The 15,395-nt window shown below is 40.3% G+C and overlaps 1 protein-coding gene across 4 annotated transcripts in view; it reads right to left on the bottom strand.

Moving 5' to 3' along the window:
- The window catches only part of ADAMTSL3 (ADAMTS like 3), a 349,114-nt gene that overhangs the window by 131,492 nt on the left and 202,227 nt on the right, over positions 1-15,395 (bottom strand). For all 4 annotated transcript variants that reach the window (XM_081546775.1, XM_081546777.1, XM_081546776.1 and 1 more), the window contains 6 exons: positions 15,216-15,327; positions 11,456-11,594; positions 9,962-10,012; positions 8,720-8,924; positions 5,003-5,150; positions 2,651-2,735 (listed from right to left, as the gene is read on the bottom strand). In XM_081546775.1, the coding sequence (XP_081402901.1) occupies positions 2,651-2,735; positions 5,003-5,150; positions 8,720-8,924; positions 9,962-10,012; positions 11,456-11,594; positions 15,216-15,327 (740 nt within the window). The remainder of the gene's footprint in view (positions 1-2,650; positions 2,736-5,002; positions 5,151-8,719; positions 8,925-9,961; positions 10,013-11,455; positions 11,595-15,215; positions 15,328-15,395) is intronic.

The raw sequence follows: 15,395 nt of genomic DNA, 5'->3' as shown, positions 1-15,395 counted from the left end.
TTTACCATCTGAGCCACCAAGGAAGCCCCATGGAATATTACTCAGCCATAAAAAGGAACAATATTGGATCATCTATAGCAGCATGGGGAATGTGGACCTAGAGAATGTCATAAAGAGTGAAGTCAGAAAGATAAAAATAAATATCACCTATTAACACATACATGTGGAAGCTAGAAAATGGTATAGGTGATCTTATTTACAAAGCACAAATACAGACACAGACATAGAGAACAAATACTAGATAACATCTAACTGTGTTCTGAGAAGAGACTCTGGCAGGATGTATCCTTCAAGACTGAGAACTCCCTGACCATCCTTGTGTGACAGCTACAGACTCCCTTGCAGGCGTCCAAGTTCCTTTTCTTCTCTAGATTCCATACCTTACAGAACCACAGGAGATCAGAGCTGGGAGAAGCTTCCAGTAGCATTTAGCCTAACACCCTCCTTGTACAACTGAGAAGTCTAGAGATGGTAACTGTCTAAAATCCTTATGAACTTTTTAATATGTTTAAGGTTGCCCTAACTTCAAGTGAAAAACAACAACACAAATCAAATACATATCTATAATCCTTCCTTTTCATCAACTTGACTACCAGTCTTCCTTCTTGAGTAGTCAAATACCCATTGTCCCATTTCCTTGTAATTCAGAATTCATTCCTTAAAGATCTGCAGCGTTTTACTTCTCTACACTTTGAACGCTACTGCTCTAAAATTAACTGAGGAAGACACTGTCAAACAAAACAGCTTTTCCTTAGTCTCCGAAGCTGTTCCTTGGTTTCTTGAGAAGTCTGAATACTACCTGCTGCACCTCTCCTTTAAGGCTTTGCTCCTTTGCTCTTTCTAACAGTGAACCTTCCTTGGATCTATTCCTTCCTCCGTTGATGACTCCTACTCTTTCATGATCCACTGTTTAAAAAATATTTATTGATTTGGCTGCACTGGCTCTTTGTTGCAGCATGGGGCATCTTCAATCTTCGTCTTCAATCTTATTTGTGGCATGTAGGATCTTTTTAGTGTCAGCATGCAAACTCTCAGTTGTGGTATGTGGGATCTAGTTCCCCGACCAGGAATCAAACCTGGGCCTCCTGCATGGGGAGCTTGGAGTCTTAGTCACTGGACCACTAGGGCAGTTCCCAAGATCAACTTTTGACTCGACTTTTTCCTCTAAACTTCCACACTTCCATCATGAGCCAAACACTCCTCTCTTCAGTCAGTTACTCTGGGGTCATTCACCTCACGGTGTTCACAATGTCCTCTGGGTTCACATCCAGATGTTCTGCACATGTCATAAGAGTGATGTGCCAGTTCTCTTGGCCCCCCTTGGTCACTGGAAGCAAGATGCCTTCTTAAAAAAAGGAATCCATGTGCCCATGGGGCTCACTGCTGGGTTGCACCACAGTGAAAAGGGACATTGACGGATGAGAGCCTGTTCTGAGAGGAGCAACGGGGCTGGTAAGGGATCTAAAAACAATACACAAAAACCACTGAAAAGGCTAAGAATGATGAACCTGGGAAAGATAGTGCTCTAGGGATTCAGTTTTCTGCAAATTTTGAAAACTTGTCACGTGGGATGAGGCATAGATGTGTTTTTTTCTGTTTCAGAAAGTAGAAATTGGAAGGAGGTTATATTTTGGCTCAAAAGGAAAAAAATACTGCAAATAACTCAGGTTGTTCAATCCAAGAAAGAGCTCTCAATGCAGTGAACTGTGCCCTTGCTGAAGGTGTTGAAGAGAGAGACTGGCCACCCAGCCTCTGAGATCCGCTTTCCTCTGACCCCCTGTGAATTGTTCTCCCTGTGACAGCCTGTCAGCACTGCAGGCTTCACATATCTGATGTGGAATCAGCTGTCCTGTCCAATTCCTCAAGTCTATCACTGATGCTGTTTTGCTTCTAGATTCCTGGGCGAGATTCAACATCTTTGATTCCTTGCTCTCTTTAGGTCCCCATACCTTCACCTCCAGAATGGTTCTTGACATCCTCTTGATACTATATCTCCATGGATACCATGACAGCCCAAACTTGCCAAATCCCATGTGGACAGAAGTTATTGGGTTTTTGATCTCTCTAGAGATTAAGCCTGGCCTTCTCATTTTATAAGTAAGGAAAATGAGACACAGAAAAATGAAAGACTTGTCTAAGGTCACATGGTTACAAGTGGTGGTTCTAGGCTCCAAGACTCCTGGTGCCATGTTCTTCCATGCCCCATACCACAGCAGCTCTGGGAGTTCTCCTGATAATCACTCAGGCCATCATGTTACATTTCAGCTTAACTGGTTTGATAAACATAGGCCATGTCTTATCCATGGAATGATCGGTTTATTTGGTTAACACTGTGATGGTCTTTGGTCAAATCATACACGTTAATCTAGTTCTAGATATTACCCCCAATCTGATAACTGTAGCAGACTACTGAGTCTGCTTTGAGTTAAAAGGCACTGTTTTTTTCTGTGCTTCTCGTAGATGCTGCCAAAGTAAGACTGCTGAATTGTGCAATAGAGGAGAATTCTAGCCAGTTCAGGCTCTCTAGAGTCTGCAAATCCAGGTCATTTGGATTTGAAACATATCATTGTACTCCAATGAGTACAAAAATGACATATATCATGTTAACTGGCTAGGCCCTGAATACTCCCATAAAAGGCCCTGGACTCACGTTGGTTCTTCTGTTGCTATTCTGGTCTCTTCCAGTTCTTGAGCTTGTTTCAGCCAAGGTAATTTAGCTTCCACTGGACTTTTTTCTAAGGAAAAAGGAACATAAACAGCAAGCTTAATTATTGTTAATCATTCTAGAGTTGGACATGTGATTGTTATTTACTGGAGATTTCATCAATTTTTTTTCAAATGAACAGTACATGAAGTGGCTTCTGGATGGAACCAAAAATTTCTGTCATGTATTTTTTTAATTAACACATTATCAGAATGCAACCAAACAATCCCATGACACAGTTGAATATATTCTCCAAGTTAGCATAAAAACACCTTTTATAAATCAGTACCAATCTCTGTTGTTTGCATATTAAAGCTCTGATTTCAACCAGATCAGTTTGCTTTCTTTTGCCACACATTTTTTGCACACTGAGTGAAGAAATTAATAGAGACAAGCAAATAACATAGAAGGCTTAGAAAACTGCAAGGAGGAAAGTCTGTACTATGGTTTACTCAAACTTTAAAATGTTGTAGTTGTTAAGAGAGATGACTGCCAATTACAATGGACTGCAGGAGCAAGCTGGTGCCCTTCTCTGTCCTTTGAAGCTTCCTAAGATGTGAAGAAACCATCTAATTATGAAGTGAGAAAGGAAATAATTTTGGACTGCTTTGGATAAATCACAGACGCTAAGAAAGTGACTATAAAAGTACCGCTGACTGCAGAAAAGAAGGAGAAAAGACTTCCCTGAAGAAGTTATATAATCAGTATTTGTACCTTGCATGGAAACCAGTGATTTTTCCAGAAGACAGACATCATGAAAGAAATGTCTGTTGAAGAATTAGTTGCTTATGAGGCTATTTGTATGAAGAATGCACCCAGAAATCATGAAGAAGAATCTTACCATCCTCTCTAACGGGCTAATAAAGATGATTCCTTGGCACTGACACTTGGGAGTAATTCTTTTTCCATTTCCAAAAGGAAATACTTGTCACAAGGATTGGTAATACCTTACTAAAATGCGTGTATGGAAATAATCCTGTCTAGAGGGGAACACATACATACCCAAGAGGTGGTGCCAAGGTTTGCTCACCCATGGATGCTACCCGTGTCTGCTAATTCATGTGGAACAAATGAAACCACACAAAAATTTCCGAGTGCATCTATAAATCTATACTGAGATTTAGTCTATAAATGTAGACTTTCAGTCTAGAAAGTTTTCTTTGTTCATGGTAGACAATAGGACGTACGATCAAGAGGACACTGTTCCTTCCACTCTGGAGGAAGGCAGGTGGGAATTTCCCTGTTCCTCTCTCTCTTCATTCTCCTCCTCCTTTTTCTTCAAAGCAGACACTGCATCACGTAATTTTATGTCCACTTGTTTCTGGAGTTATTTCTCATCTGATCTTCAGTAGCATATTGGACACCTACTGACCTGGGGAGTTCATCTTTCAGTGTCCTATCTTTTTGCCTTTTCACACTGTTCATGGGGTTCTTAAGGCAAGAATACTGAAGTGGTTTGCCATTCCCTTCTCCAGTGGACCATGCTTTGTCAGAACTCTCCACCATGACCCGTCCATCTTAGGTGGCCCTATACGGCATGGCTCATAGTTTCATTGAGTTAGACAAGGCTGTGATCCATGTGTTATGTCCACAAAGAAATGTTAATATAAGCCTACACAGACAGGAGCCACTGTACCTATGCAGTAAGTCTCCTACATATGACCCTTCAAGATGTGAACTTCCAAAGATGTGAATGTGCACTGGTTTAGCAAGGAACCAGAACCTGTGCCATAAACGTCAGGCATGAGTGACACTACAGCCTGTCTTCCGTATCCTATTGCCAACAATCCTTCAGCTCTACCACCTCCCACCCGCTCTCCCTCCTCCAGTCAGTAACTCTTCTTGCCTGTTCAATCGATGCCAGCCCATGTTCTGCACTACTGTACTTCTTAAGGTACTAACTGTAAGATTAAGTGTTTCCTTTATTTTTTTAATGTATTATTTGTGTGAAAAGCATGATAAACCTATTATAGTACACTACTATACAACTAATTGTGTTAGTTGGGTACCTAGGCTAACTTTGTTGGACTTACAAACAAACTGGATTTATGAACCAGCTCTCAGAATGGAACTCGTTCATTTGTAGGGGCCTTACTGCACTGAATCAACAAGATCTACGTTTCTCTTCAAGAACAATTAATGACATAGGTTTAACTGCTTTATCTAGGTGGACAGGTCAATCTGTCAGTGAGCAGTTTTTGTAAGAAAGTTAGTATGTTTAAATGCAAATGCTGCAGTATTACTGAGAGAGCTGGAAAGCACCACCTGATTTCACTTTAAAATGCACCACAAATGTACCTTTTGGTTTATAACAGGGGATGGGAATGATACATTCTTCTTTGATGTGCAGCTTGAGTTGTGGGTTACAGCCGCCAACGTGCTGTCCACGGTGGTTGATGCACAACACAACTCGGTAACGTAACCCTCGGCCACAAGTCACTGTGCACTTCAGAGATGAAAAGAGAAGTCAGTGAGATTCCACGCGAACATTAAACACAAAAGATCATCAGATAAACATTACATAAGAAAGAGGGTGGAGGCTAATTTCCCATGACTCTTATGCTTCAGGGCCCCTCCCTTGCAAGATTACTTCTAATTCTCACTTTGAAAAGTATTTCAGGTGAGGTCACAGCACAAGAAATAATGAAATGCCCTAAAATCTTTCTATACAAATATGAAAGAAGCTTAATATAGGTTTTTCTCAAACTTGATTAAAAATTCACACAACATCATCCAAAACAATCTGTGAAGACAAAAGAAACCTTTTGAAACTGTTAATTAAAAAGATATCAGATTTTTCTCAACCATGCTACAGGATTATATTTCTATTCCGTGTATAGAAACTGATCTTGCAAAAATATCATATGAAAAGGCCCTCTAAGAGTATTCAGCCAAAAATGTAGGAAAAAATACTATAGGTGTAATAAGGCAGTTAAAATGAATGAAAACATTATGTTATTTTCTCTAAATTTTGTGAATTTTGTGTTGTCAGCATTTCTTTTCTTGAATAATTTGTTTATGATTTAGAAGTTATTTTTGCCTATGAATGGAATTTTCTCAAGTCATGAATATCCAGGATATCTCTGCAGTTTATGTACATTATATTGGAAAGTATATATGTATGTATGCATGTTTTTTTTTAAATCAAGACTAGTTTTTAGGAATACTTAAGGTTTACAGAAAAATTGAGCAGCAATTACGGTGCAATAAAAATAAAATAAAATAATTTAAAAAAAGAAAAACTGACCAGTTAGTATAAGAGTTCTCATATACCCCCTCTCCCTTACACACAGTATCCCCCAATATTAATATCTTGCATTAGTGTGGTACCTTTGTTACAACTGATAAACCAGTACTGATACATTATTCTTCACTCAAGTCCAGAGTCACATTAGGGTTGTCAGCTTTAAAATACTTGTAATTTCTTACAATTTCATTATTCTAAATAAACATTTATTTAGATACTCAATATATGTGTTTTGTATTCTTTTTTCTTAAAAAGTTACCTCCTGGGTAGGGGAGGGATGGACTGGAAGTTTGAGATTAGCAGATGTAAACTGTTGTATATAGGATGGATAAACAACAAGGTCCTACTGTATAGCACAGGAAACTATATTCAATATCCTGTGATAAATCATACTGGAAAAGAATATGAAAAAGAATGTATATATATGTATAACTTGATCATTTTGCTGTGCAGCAGAAATTAACATAACATTGTAAATCAACTATACTTGAACAAAATAAAAATTTTAAACAGCCACCTCCATATTGTATAAACTTCAGGCCCCACCAATCCTGGATCTATCCCTGGGAGAAGTCAAGAAGCCCTGGGCACATGCTACAGAACAGACAGTGCTCTGCAGATGTGATCTCACTAAGGGTTCTTATATACTGGCAGGTCAACAGCTTCATTCCTATTTAACAGATGAGCCAATCAACTAAGGATCTTCCTCAAAGACAGGTAGTTCCTAAGAGGCCAAGTGGAATTCCATCCCAGAGCCTCCTGCTGTCAAAATAATGACTTTACCACTGCTTCATAAAGCTTGAAGATTCTTTCCTAAGTCCACAGATGTTTCTTAAAATGTCAGAGAAGAGTTTCAGAGGATATGGAGGCCTTTTGTAGCATAGACCCATCTTCAAGAAATTCTTAAAGAAATGGGAATACCAGACCATCTTACCTGCCTCCTAAGAAACCTGTATGTAGGTCAAAAAGCAACAGTTAGAACCGGATATGGAACAATGGACTTGTTCAAAATTGGGAAAGGAGTACGTCAAGGCTGTATATTGTCACCCTGCTTCCTTAACTTCTATGCAGAGTACATCATTTCAAATGCTGCAGCTGGAAGAATCACAAGCTGGAATCAAGATTGCCAGGAGAATTATCAACAACCTCAGACACACAGATGATACCACCCTAATGACATAAAGTGAGGAGGAACTAAAAAAAAGTCTCTTGACGAGAATGAAAAAGGAGAGTGAAGAAGTTGGTTTGAAACTCAACATTCAAAAAACTAAGATTAAGGCATCCAGTCCCATCACTTCGTGGCAAACAGAAGGGGGAAAAGTGGGAGTAGTAAGAAATTTTATTTTCTTGGGCTCCAAAATCACCGAGGATGGTGACTGCAGCCATGAAATTAAAAGATGCTTGCTCATTGGAAGGAAAGCTTTAACAAACCTAGACATTGTATTAGAAAGCAGAAACATTACTTGCTGACAAAGGTCCATCTAGTCAAAGCTAGCAGTCATGTATGAATGTGAGAGTTAGGCTGAGCACGAAAGAACTGATGCTTTCGAACAGTGGTGCTAGAGAAGACTCTTGAGAGTCCCCTGGACAGCAAGGACATCAAGCCAAGTCAATCCTAAAGGAAACCAACCCTGAATATTCATTGGAAGGACTTATGTTGAAGCTGAAGCTCTTGGCCACCTGAGTAAAAGAATTGATTCATTAGAAAAGACCCTGATGCTGGGAAAGACTGAAGGCAAGAGGAGAAGGGGATGACAGAGGATGAGATGGTTAGATAGCATCACCAACTCAATGGACTTGAGTCTGAGTAAACAGCGGGAGATAGTGAAGGACAGGGGAGCCTGGGATGCTGCAGGGCACAGGGCCCCAAAGAGTCAGACACGTCTTAGTGACTGAACAACGATATCTCAATGGCTTCCAAATAGGCTACCTGCCTCTGGGCTTTCCCAGCATCAGTCTACCTCACCTCATTTACTTAAAATATAACACATTTACTCTCGTCAACAAAAACAGTGAAGCTTCATAGTAACCACCAGATCAAGAATACACTTCTAGGGACTCCCTTGGTGGTCCAGTGGCTAGAACTCAGCCCTCCCAATGCAGGAGACCTAGTTTCAATCCCTGGTCAGGGAACAAGATCCCATATGCCACAACTAAAGATTCCTCATGACACAACTAAAAAGAGCCCATATGCCCCAGGAAAGATCGAAGATCCCACATGTCTCAAGTAAGATCTGGTATAGCCAAATAAAATAAATAAATATTTTTAAAAAGAACACATTTTCAGTGTCAGTTTTAGCATCTTTGTCTTAATCTTCCAATTTTTAATAACATGAGTTCTCTCTTTAATCCAGATGAATTAGGGCCTTTTCAACCTCCAGTCATTCTGTGTTATTTCTGCTTTTCTCCACCATCCTGGCTTAGCCATACCCCACAGTGATGCCTTCTCTAGGCTCCTGCATGGTTAAAGTCTGTGAATCTGAAACATGGGTTAAGCACTACAAGGGCAACAAAGACTTTCCAAATAACTCTGTTTCAATGCCTGATCCTTTCAGATGTACCATGGTTCTCAATCATTCTTACCTGCTCTGCCTCCAGCATTCTCCCTCACATCCTCCTTCAACTGTCTTCTCAGCTCTTCAGGAGTAGGAACCATGTTCACATACAACTTCTGCATCCGCCATGTTGCCCAGTACAGTATTGGGCACAGAGCAAATAATCATTAAAGTCTGAGACTGAATTAAAAGTGGCATGTTCTCAAATCTTACCTGAGACCACTCCATGGCAATCCACTTGGGACAGTCGAACAGATTGCAGGTTTGCATCACCTTGGGTTTGGGTGCATACATGCACTTCCATTCTTCCACCTGAAGTATCTCTCCGTGCATGGACTCCTCCACACACACAAAGGTCCGTCTCTGAATCCCACCTCCACAGGACACTGAACATGCAGTCCAAGGGTTATGTTCCCAGCTCAAAAGCAAAGAAGTGAAACACATTATTCATTTGTTCCTTGCTTCAAGTTTGCAAAGTTGATTGCAACAAGTACAGCCATAAGACTTTAATCTTAACTACTTCTGTGTTGTCTTAACTCCTTGGTCCTGAAGGTTATTGTCAGATAGGAGTAACACACCTGCCCCAGTGTATTATAACAACAGGGCCATTGTGTGAAAGCATCTTCAATCTGACTCTTAAGTATAAAACACCAATGGACAGTATTTCCAGGGAATCATACAAACTCAGAGTCAGAAAGAATCATCCTAACATGTCTAGGTATAAAAGGGAATGCAAATATCTAATCAACTGCAATGTGTTAGCTCCCTCTGTAACATGCTGTGCTTAGTCATTCAGTCGTGTCTGACTCCTTGCGACCCCATGGACTGTAGCCTGTCAGGCTCCTCTGTCCATGGGGATTCTCCAGGCAAGAATACTGGAGTGGGTTGCCATGCCCTCCTCCAGGGGATCTTCCCAACCCAGGGATCAAACACAGGTCTCCCGCATTGCAGGCAGATTCTTTACTGACTGAGCCATCAGGGAAGTTCCCCTCTATAATACCTAGGTATAAATGCATGCTTGACATCTCCAGTGACAGATAATATCACCTTTGAGGCAGCCTATTCCATCTAATTCTTAGAAAAATCTTATTATGTAATTAAAGTCTTTGTTCCCTTAGCTCTCTGTAAAGGGTCTAGTCTCATACATTTAAGACTACTGCTACAGATACTATGGACTTCCCTGGTGGCACAGACAGTAAAGAGTCTGCTTGCAGTGTGGGAGACCCAGGTTTCATCCCTGGGTCAGGAAGATCCCCTGGAGAAGAAAATAGCAATGCACTCCAGTATTCTTGCCTGGAAAATCCCATGGACTGAGGAGCCTGGTAGGTTACAGTCCATGGGGTCACAGAGTTGGACACGACTGAGTGACTTCACTTTCACCTTTCACAGATACTAAAGCTCCTTGCAAACTGCTTAGAGCATATTACAGAAAGGAAAAGGAAACACGTAACTCACCGAGGGAGAGGCTGGAAGTGGTCATAGGGCATGATCTCTTTAAATCCATCGCTAGAAATGAAATCGTGAGAATATAATTACTACTCAATACATTCACTCATTTGACTAGTACAGATGTCATATGACAAAAGACAGAGCTCTTTCAAATTATACTGACACTTAATATGCCAACTGTTCTGAAGCATTTTCCCCCAAATTCCCTTTCCACTTGCACATTTCTGCTACCATCTCCTTAATTTTTAGGAACATCTCTGATATACAACTTACCCAATTCTATATGAAAATGAAGAAAATGAAGCTAGTAGTATATACTCACTAAAGTAGTATATGTTCATCATCTCTAATTTAGATAAATCTATTTATTCCCTTTTATCCTCTTTAATTATTGTGATAAAATATATTCATGATATTAACACACTGTCTTATTAGCAGGATCTTTAGAAAACCACTTTAACAGAATCTGTCTTTTGAAAAGGCCTCTATTCGTTATTGTGTACACCTGGGATTACAGGAAATGCACAGCTTCGTGATAGGAAATGAAATCCACTGAGAACGCTTCCCTTTCCACTCGCACACTGCCTCAGCCAGCTGGCAGAGAGCTGGGGGGTTCTGGGACTTGATAGTGTGCTGTTATTTTAGGATCCTGTAGCAAAGCCAGGAAACTTCCCCAGGCAATCCAAGTCACCAGGTACTAAATTATGCAGCAGGATGGTTTATGCATAGCTTTTCTGCTCTGGCAGTCTGCACTTCCTGCACTATGCATTATTTATACTGAGTTTAAGGTGAATACTTCAAAAGTCGAAATGTGGTCATCAGCAACCCAGTTTAAAAAGCTAAAATGGTGACATGACAAAAAGTGAAAGGTCACAGTACATGGACACAGAGTCCACAAGCGCGAACCAGATGAGTGAGCAGATGAGCCTAATGCCTCCTGACTACGGTTATAAATGGGTTCGCAGGTACCTGCCACCAGGGTTCGTTCAAGGTCATGCAATGGAACTGTTTTGCTTGATAAGGATATATCAGTCACAGCTGCTGTTGATTTCTTTTTTAAATTTTTAATTGGAGAATAATTGCTTTTACAAAATTGTGATGGTTTCTGCCATCCATCAACATGAATCAGCCTGTGTCATACAGGCTCCCTGTGTCATACAGCAAATGCCCACCAGCTGTCTGTTTCACATATGGTAATGTATGTTTTCATGTCACTCTCTCAACTCATCCCACCCTCTCCTTTCCTCATTGTGAATACAAGTCTGTTCTCTATGTCTGTGTCTCCATTGTTGCCCTGCAAATAGGTTCATTAGTACCATCTTTCTAGATTTCATATATATGTGTTAATATATGATATCTGTCTTTCTCCTTCTGACTTACTTCAGTCTGTATAACAGGCTCCAGGTTCACACACCTCATTAGAACAGACTCAATTGCATTACTTTTAATAGCAGAGTAATATTCCATTGCATACATGTACCAAAGGGCAGTGCTTCAGACCTTGATGGGCAAGGATCCATGCTGCATTCCTTCAGTTTGGGTTTTGGTTTCACATTTTCAGGGTAGTAATGGCAATAATGGTCAGGAACCACCCTCTTCAAGCGGATATCCACACATTCAGCAGAATTGAGCTGATATCCTAAAGCGGCAGAACAGGAGTGTCTGAGTATTGCATCCATTTGGGATTTCCTCGGCAATGTTATTGCTTGCCACACATTTTTTTCTTTCTTCTTTAAGAAACTCAACTCAGTGGCTCTCAACCCTGGTTGTATAACAAACAGAACCATGTTGGAGCCTTTAACACAGACCAGCACCCAGGTCCCCTCCTGGTCCAATGAAATCAGAAGCATTACAGTCAAGAAAGCAGCATTCCCACAGGTCAAAGTGGGAGGAGTGGGTCCTATCTGTTCCCACGGTCACATTGCAACTGAAGAAATACAGCCGTTCCTTTATTCCCAGGCTACCTAGAAGGTAGAAGCAGCAGACACCCACTGCTTAATCGGAAGAGGGTATAAGGCGCTTTAGCAAAAGCACTTATGGAGAGCTGGCAAGTGGACTGAGTGCTGCTTCCAGTTTCCCAAACTCCTTTAGGTTTACAGTTACTGTGGGGAGCGAATAAGATCATCAGTGTCAAAGCTTTGTTAAAAATGTAAATCTTTAAACAAAGGCTGGGTGATATGGTACAGCAGCAGTAGAAAAGTTATGACAAACCTAGACAGCATATTAAAAAGCAAAGACATTACTTTGCCAACAAAGGTCTGTCTGTCAAAGCTATCGTTTTTCTAGTAGTCATCTATGGATATGAGAGTTGGACTATAAAGAAAGCTGAGCACCGAAGAACTGATGCTTTTGAACTGAGGTGTTGGAGAAGGCTCTTGAGAGTCAGAAAGGAGACAGAAAGGAGATCCAAACAGTCAATCCTAAAGGAAATAAGTCCTGAATACTCACTGGAAGGACTGATGCTGAAGGTGAAACTCCAATATTTTGGCCACCTGAGGCAAAGAATTGACTCATTTGAAAAGACCCTGATGCTGGGAAAGATAGAAGGTGGGAGGAGAAGGGGACGACAGAGGATGAGATGGTTGGATGGCATCACTGACTCGATGGACATGAGCCTGAGTAAACTCCGGGAGTTGGTGATGGACAGGGAAGCCTGGCGTGCTGCAGTCCATGGAGTTGCAGACAAAGAGTCAGACACGACTGAGCGATTGAACTGAACTGAACTGAACTGAGCAGCAAAAAAAAAAAAAAAAAAGACTTTTTAAAAAAGACTCTCAGGTTCTTCTAAGATGACTGAAATGTGTGACCAAGATTGAGAGTGACTACTTGCATTATAACTGATTTGTGTTGTACTTAGCACTTACTTTTTAAGATTTTTGTTTTATATAGACCATTTTATTTTTAAAGTCTTTATTGAATTTGCTACAGTACTGTTTCTGTTTTATGTTTTGGTTTTTTTCTTTTTCTTTTTGGCCACAAGACATATGGGATCTTAGTTCCCCAACCAGGGATCAAACCTGCAACTCCTGCATTGGAAGGCAAAGTCTAATCCCTGGATCACCAGGGAAGTCCCTGTTTTTAGCACTTATGATTAGAAAGTTATAATAGACTCCTTTGAAAATTCTTGGAGCTCATGTACAGAAGGTTAGTCATTCAGTGTCATACCTCTTGACTGTTGTCACGGCACTGTGCAAGGCTCTTGTTTCCTTATATTTCCCCTTCTTCCATTACAATCCCCCAGAGACATCTATTTACTGTTAATGTGTTAAATATACATCCGTCTTTTGTAATACTGTTTCATGTGTATCTGCTTTGACTAAATAAATGATACTGTGTCTTAAATCATCTTCTGTTTTCTACTTTTCTCACTCAACATTACATTTCTGAGAAGTACCCTTGTACTGAGCTGTTGTTTCATTCTTCTGTATAATATTGCATTGCTAGTACACTTTACTCATTTCCTGCCCTGGGGTACCTAGGTTACCTCTGACAACGATGAACTTTCTAACTGGGGAAATAGCATTTTCTATACAGACGAACAAAGCCCTCCCATCTACATCTCCCCCTGCCTCATAAGCCTACAAAGAAGAAGGAATGAAGACTCATTCCTGATTCTATTCAACCAGTTTGTACAGTCTCTGAGGAAAGTGAACATTCTATATGGATGAGGGCTGTAAATTCAAAAAACAACTCACAAAATGATGCTTCTATTTCCTGAAAGATCTGATTCCAAGCTTCCTGTCACTATATAAGTGTCATGTTAAGTTTTTAAAAAAGGTAATTTTTCAAAACCAGAATGAGCTCTTCAGAATAAAAAAAAAAGTCCAAAATTAAGTTCTCAGCTTTAGTCAACTGGTATAAAGTTCCAAAAATACATTTAAAGGCCCAATGACTGAGAGCAATCTGATTTTATAAAACACTAGACAGCTTCCTACAAGTTGTGGCTTAAATGTAAGCTGAGTATAGAAGGACAGAATGGTATGCATTATAAAAAGCAAGGTCAAAAACCACAGGAACGAAAATCCAAATGGAGTCAATAAAATATGACTTGGGTGCCAATATCTGCCAGAAAGTCTGCAACATCAGATGGCAATGCCAGTCTGGGTACTTTCCCTGAACTAACCTCATGTGTCCCACACAGATGACTGCAGACAAGACCGGGGAAGTCCACCCAAGTACTTGGAGACCAGCATACTAGTCTTCCTCATTATCCCAAACTCTGAAATGCCATTTACATAAATCATGTAGATTTGATTACTAATATAATTAGATTTTGGTAACGCTTTCCTTGTGGGCTTTATGTGTGTGTATTTTCCCTAAAATAATAACAGAATGAAATTATAGCTTCTCGAGTAGAAGGAAAATTTCTTTGTTCTAAATGGAAACATATTTCTAGAAGGAGACAAAGAGCATACAGGTGTTTATAATTTGGGGACAGAGACAATTAATTTTCCTCCTTAATTTTGTCACAGTACACAGATAACTAAAAGAGAAAGAAATAAGACAGACTGCTTTCCCACATTAAGAACAAATGTATTGAAATTCTGCCAGTGTACAGAAAATGGCAGGATGGTGGGAGAACCTCCAAAAGGAACCTAACATGTTCCTTCTGTCCTCACAGACAATGCCATTTTTGGTGACAGACTCACAGCCAGGCGATTCCCATGAAGGTTGGAATCATGACCAGCAGGGCTGATTGTGGCTTTCCTTGGGCATCCAAATATGAGAAAACCTATTCTCCTCCCAAGAACTGAGCCAACTGAACTAAGCTGAGTCCCACTGTACATGTCCCTCCCAGAATGGAAAGTGTCTCTTTTAACTTCGGTGTCCAAATGAAAACACATATTTAACTGTGTGTGAAAGGTAGAAAATAAATGAAAACTAAGAGATATTTGTTGTTTTTCTCATGGATAATTAGAATCATAAAGAATTCTTTAGGATTAGAATTTTAAAAGACATAGAATTTGAAAGCCTCCCTATCTCTTTGCTCTTATTTTGGGAGTCCATGAGAGACATGCAAACATGTTTCCAGTTTTTTGCTCAAAGGAAAGGGTGTTCTCTAAATCCAATTTTCCCCGGTTTCCAAGAATAAGGCAGATGCATGCTCATTAACCCTACTGCGTCCCAGGCCGTGGAGTAAGATGCTGCGTGGTTACACGTCTCTAATTAGCACACTAACTTTAAAGTCAGCCTCAAAAACACAAACATGTCATTTTTAACTCTGAGCTCTAAATATTTAGGAACAAAGCCTCTGCCTCACCTCCTCCACATGTCACAGTGCAGGGAAAGAAGTCGGTTTGTCTCCACTGGTGGCTGATCGGCTGGTAGAAGAAGAACTGGACCACGCTGTCCTTGGTCACAGTGTACCTGGTCTGGACAGAGAGAACTGTGATAACATATCTGCATGCAATGAAACAGCGCCTTCCACATCTTTCAACAT

This window comes from Giraffa tippelskirchi, chromosome 12, assembly GCF_054371585.1.
Source record: "Giraffa tippelskirchi isolate mGirTip1 chromosome 12, T2T-mGirTip1v1.2.pri, whole genome shotgun sequence".
NCBI lineage: Eukaryota > Metazoa > Chordata > Mammalia > Artiodactyla > Giraffidae > Giraffa > Giraffa tippelskirchi.
The sequence above is the reverse complement of the archived record's forward strand: the minus strand, read 5'-3'. Positions and strand labels throughout refer to the sequence as shown.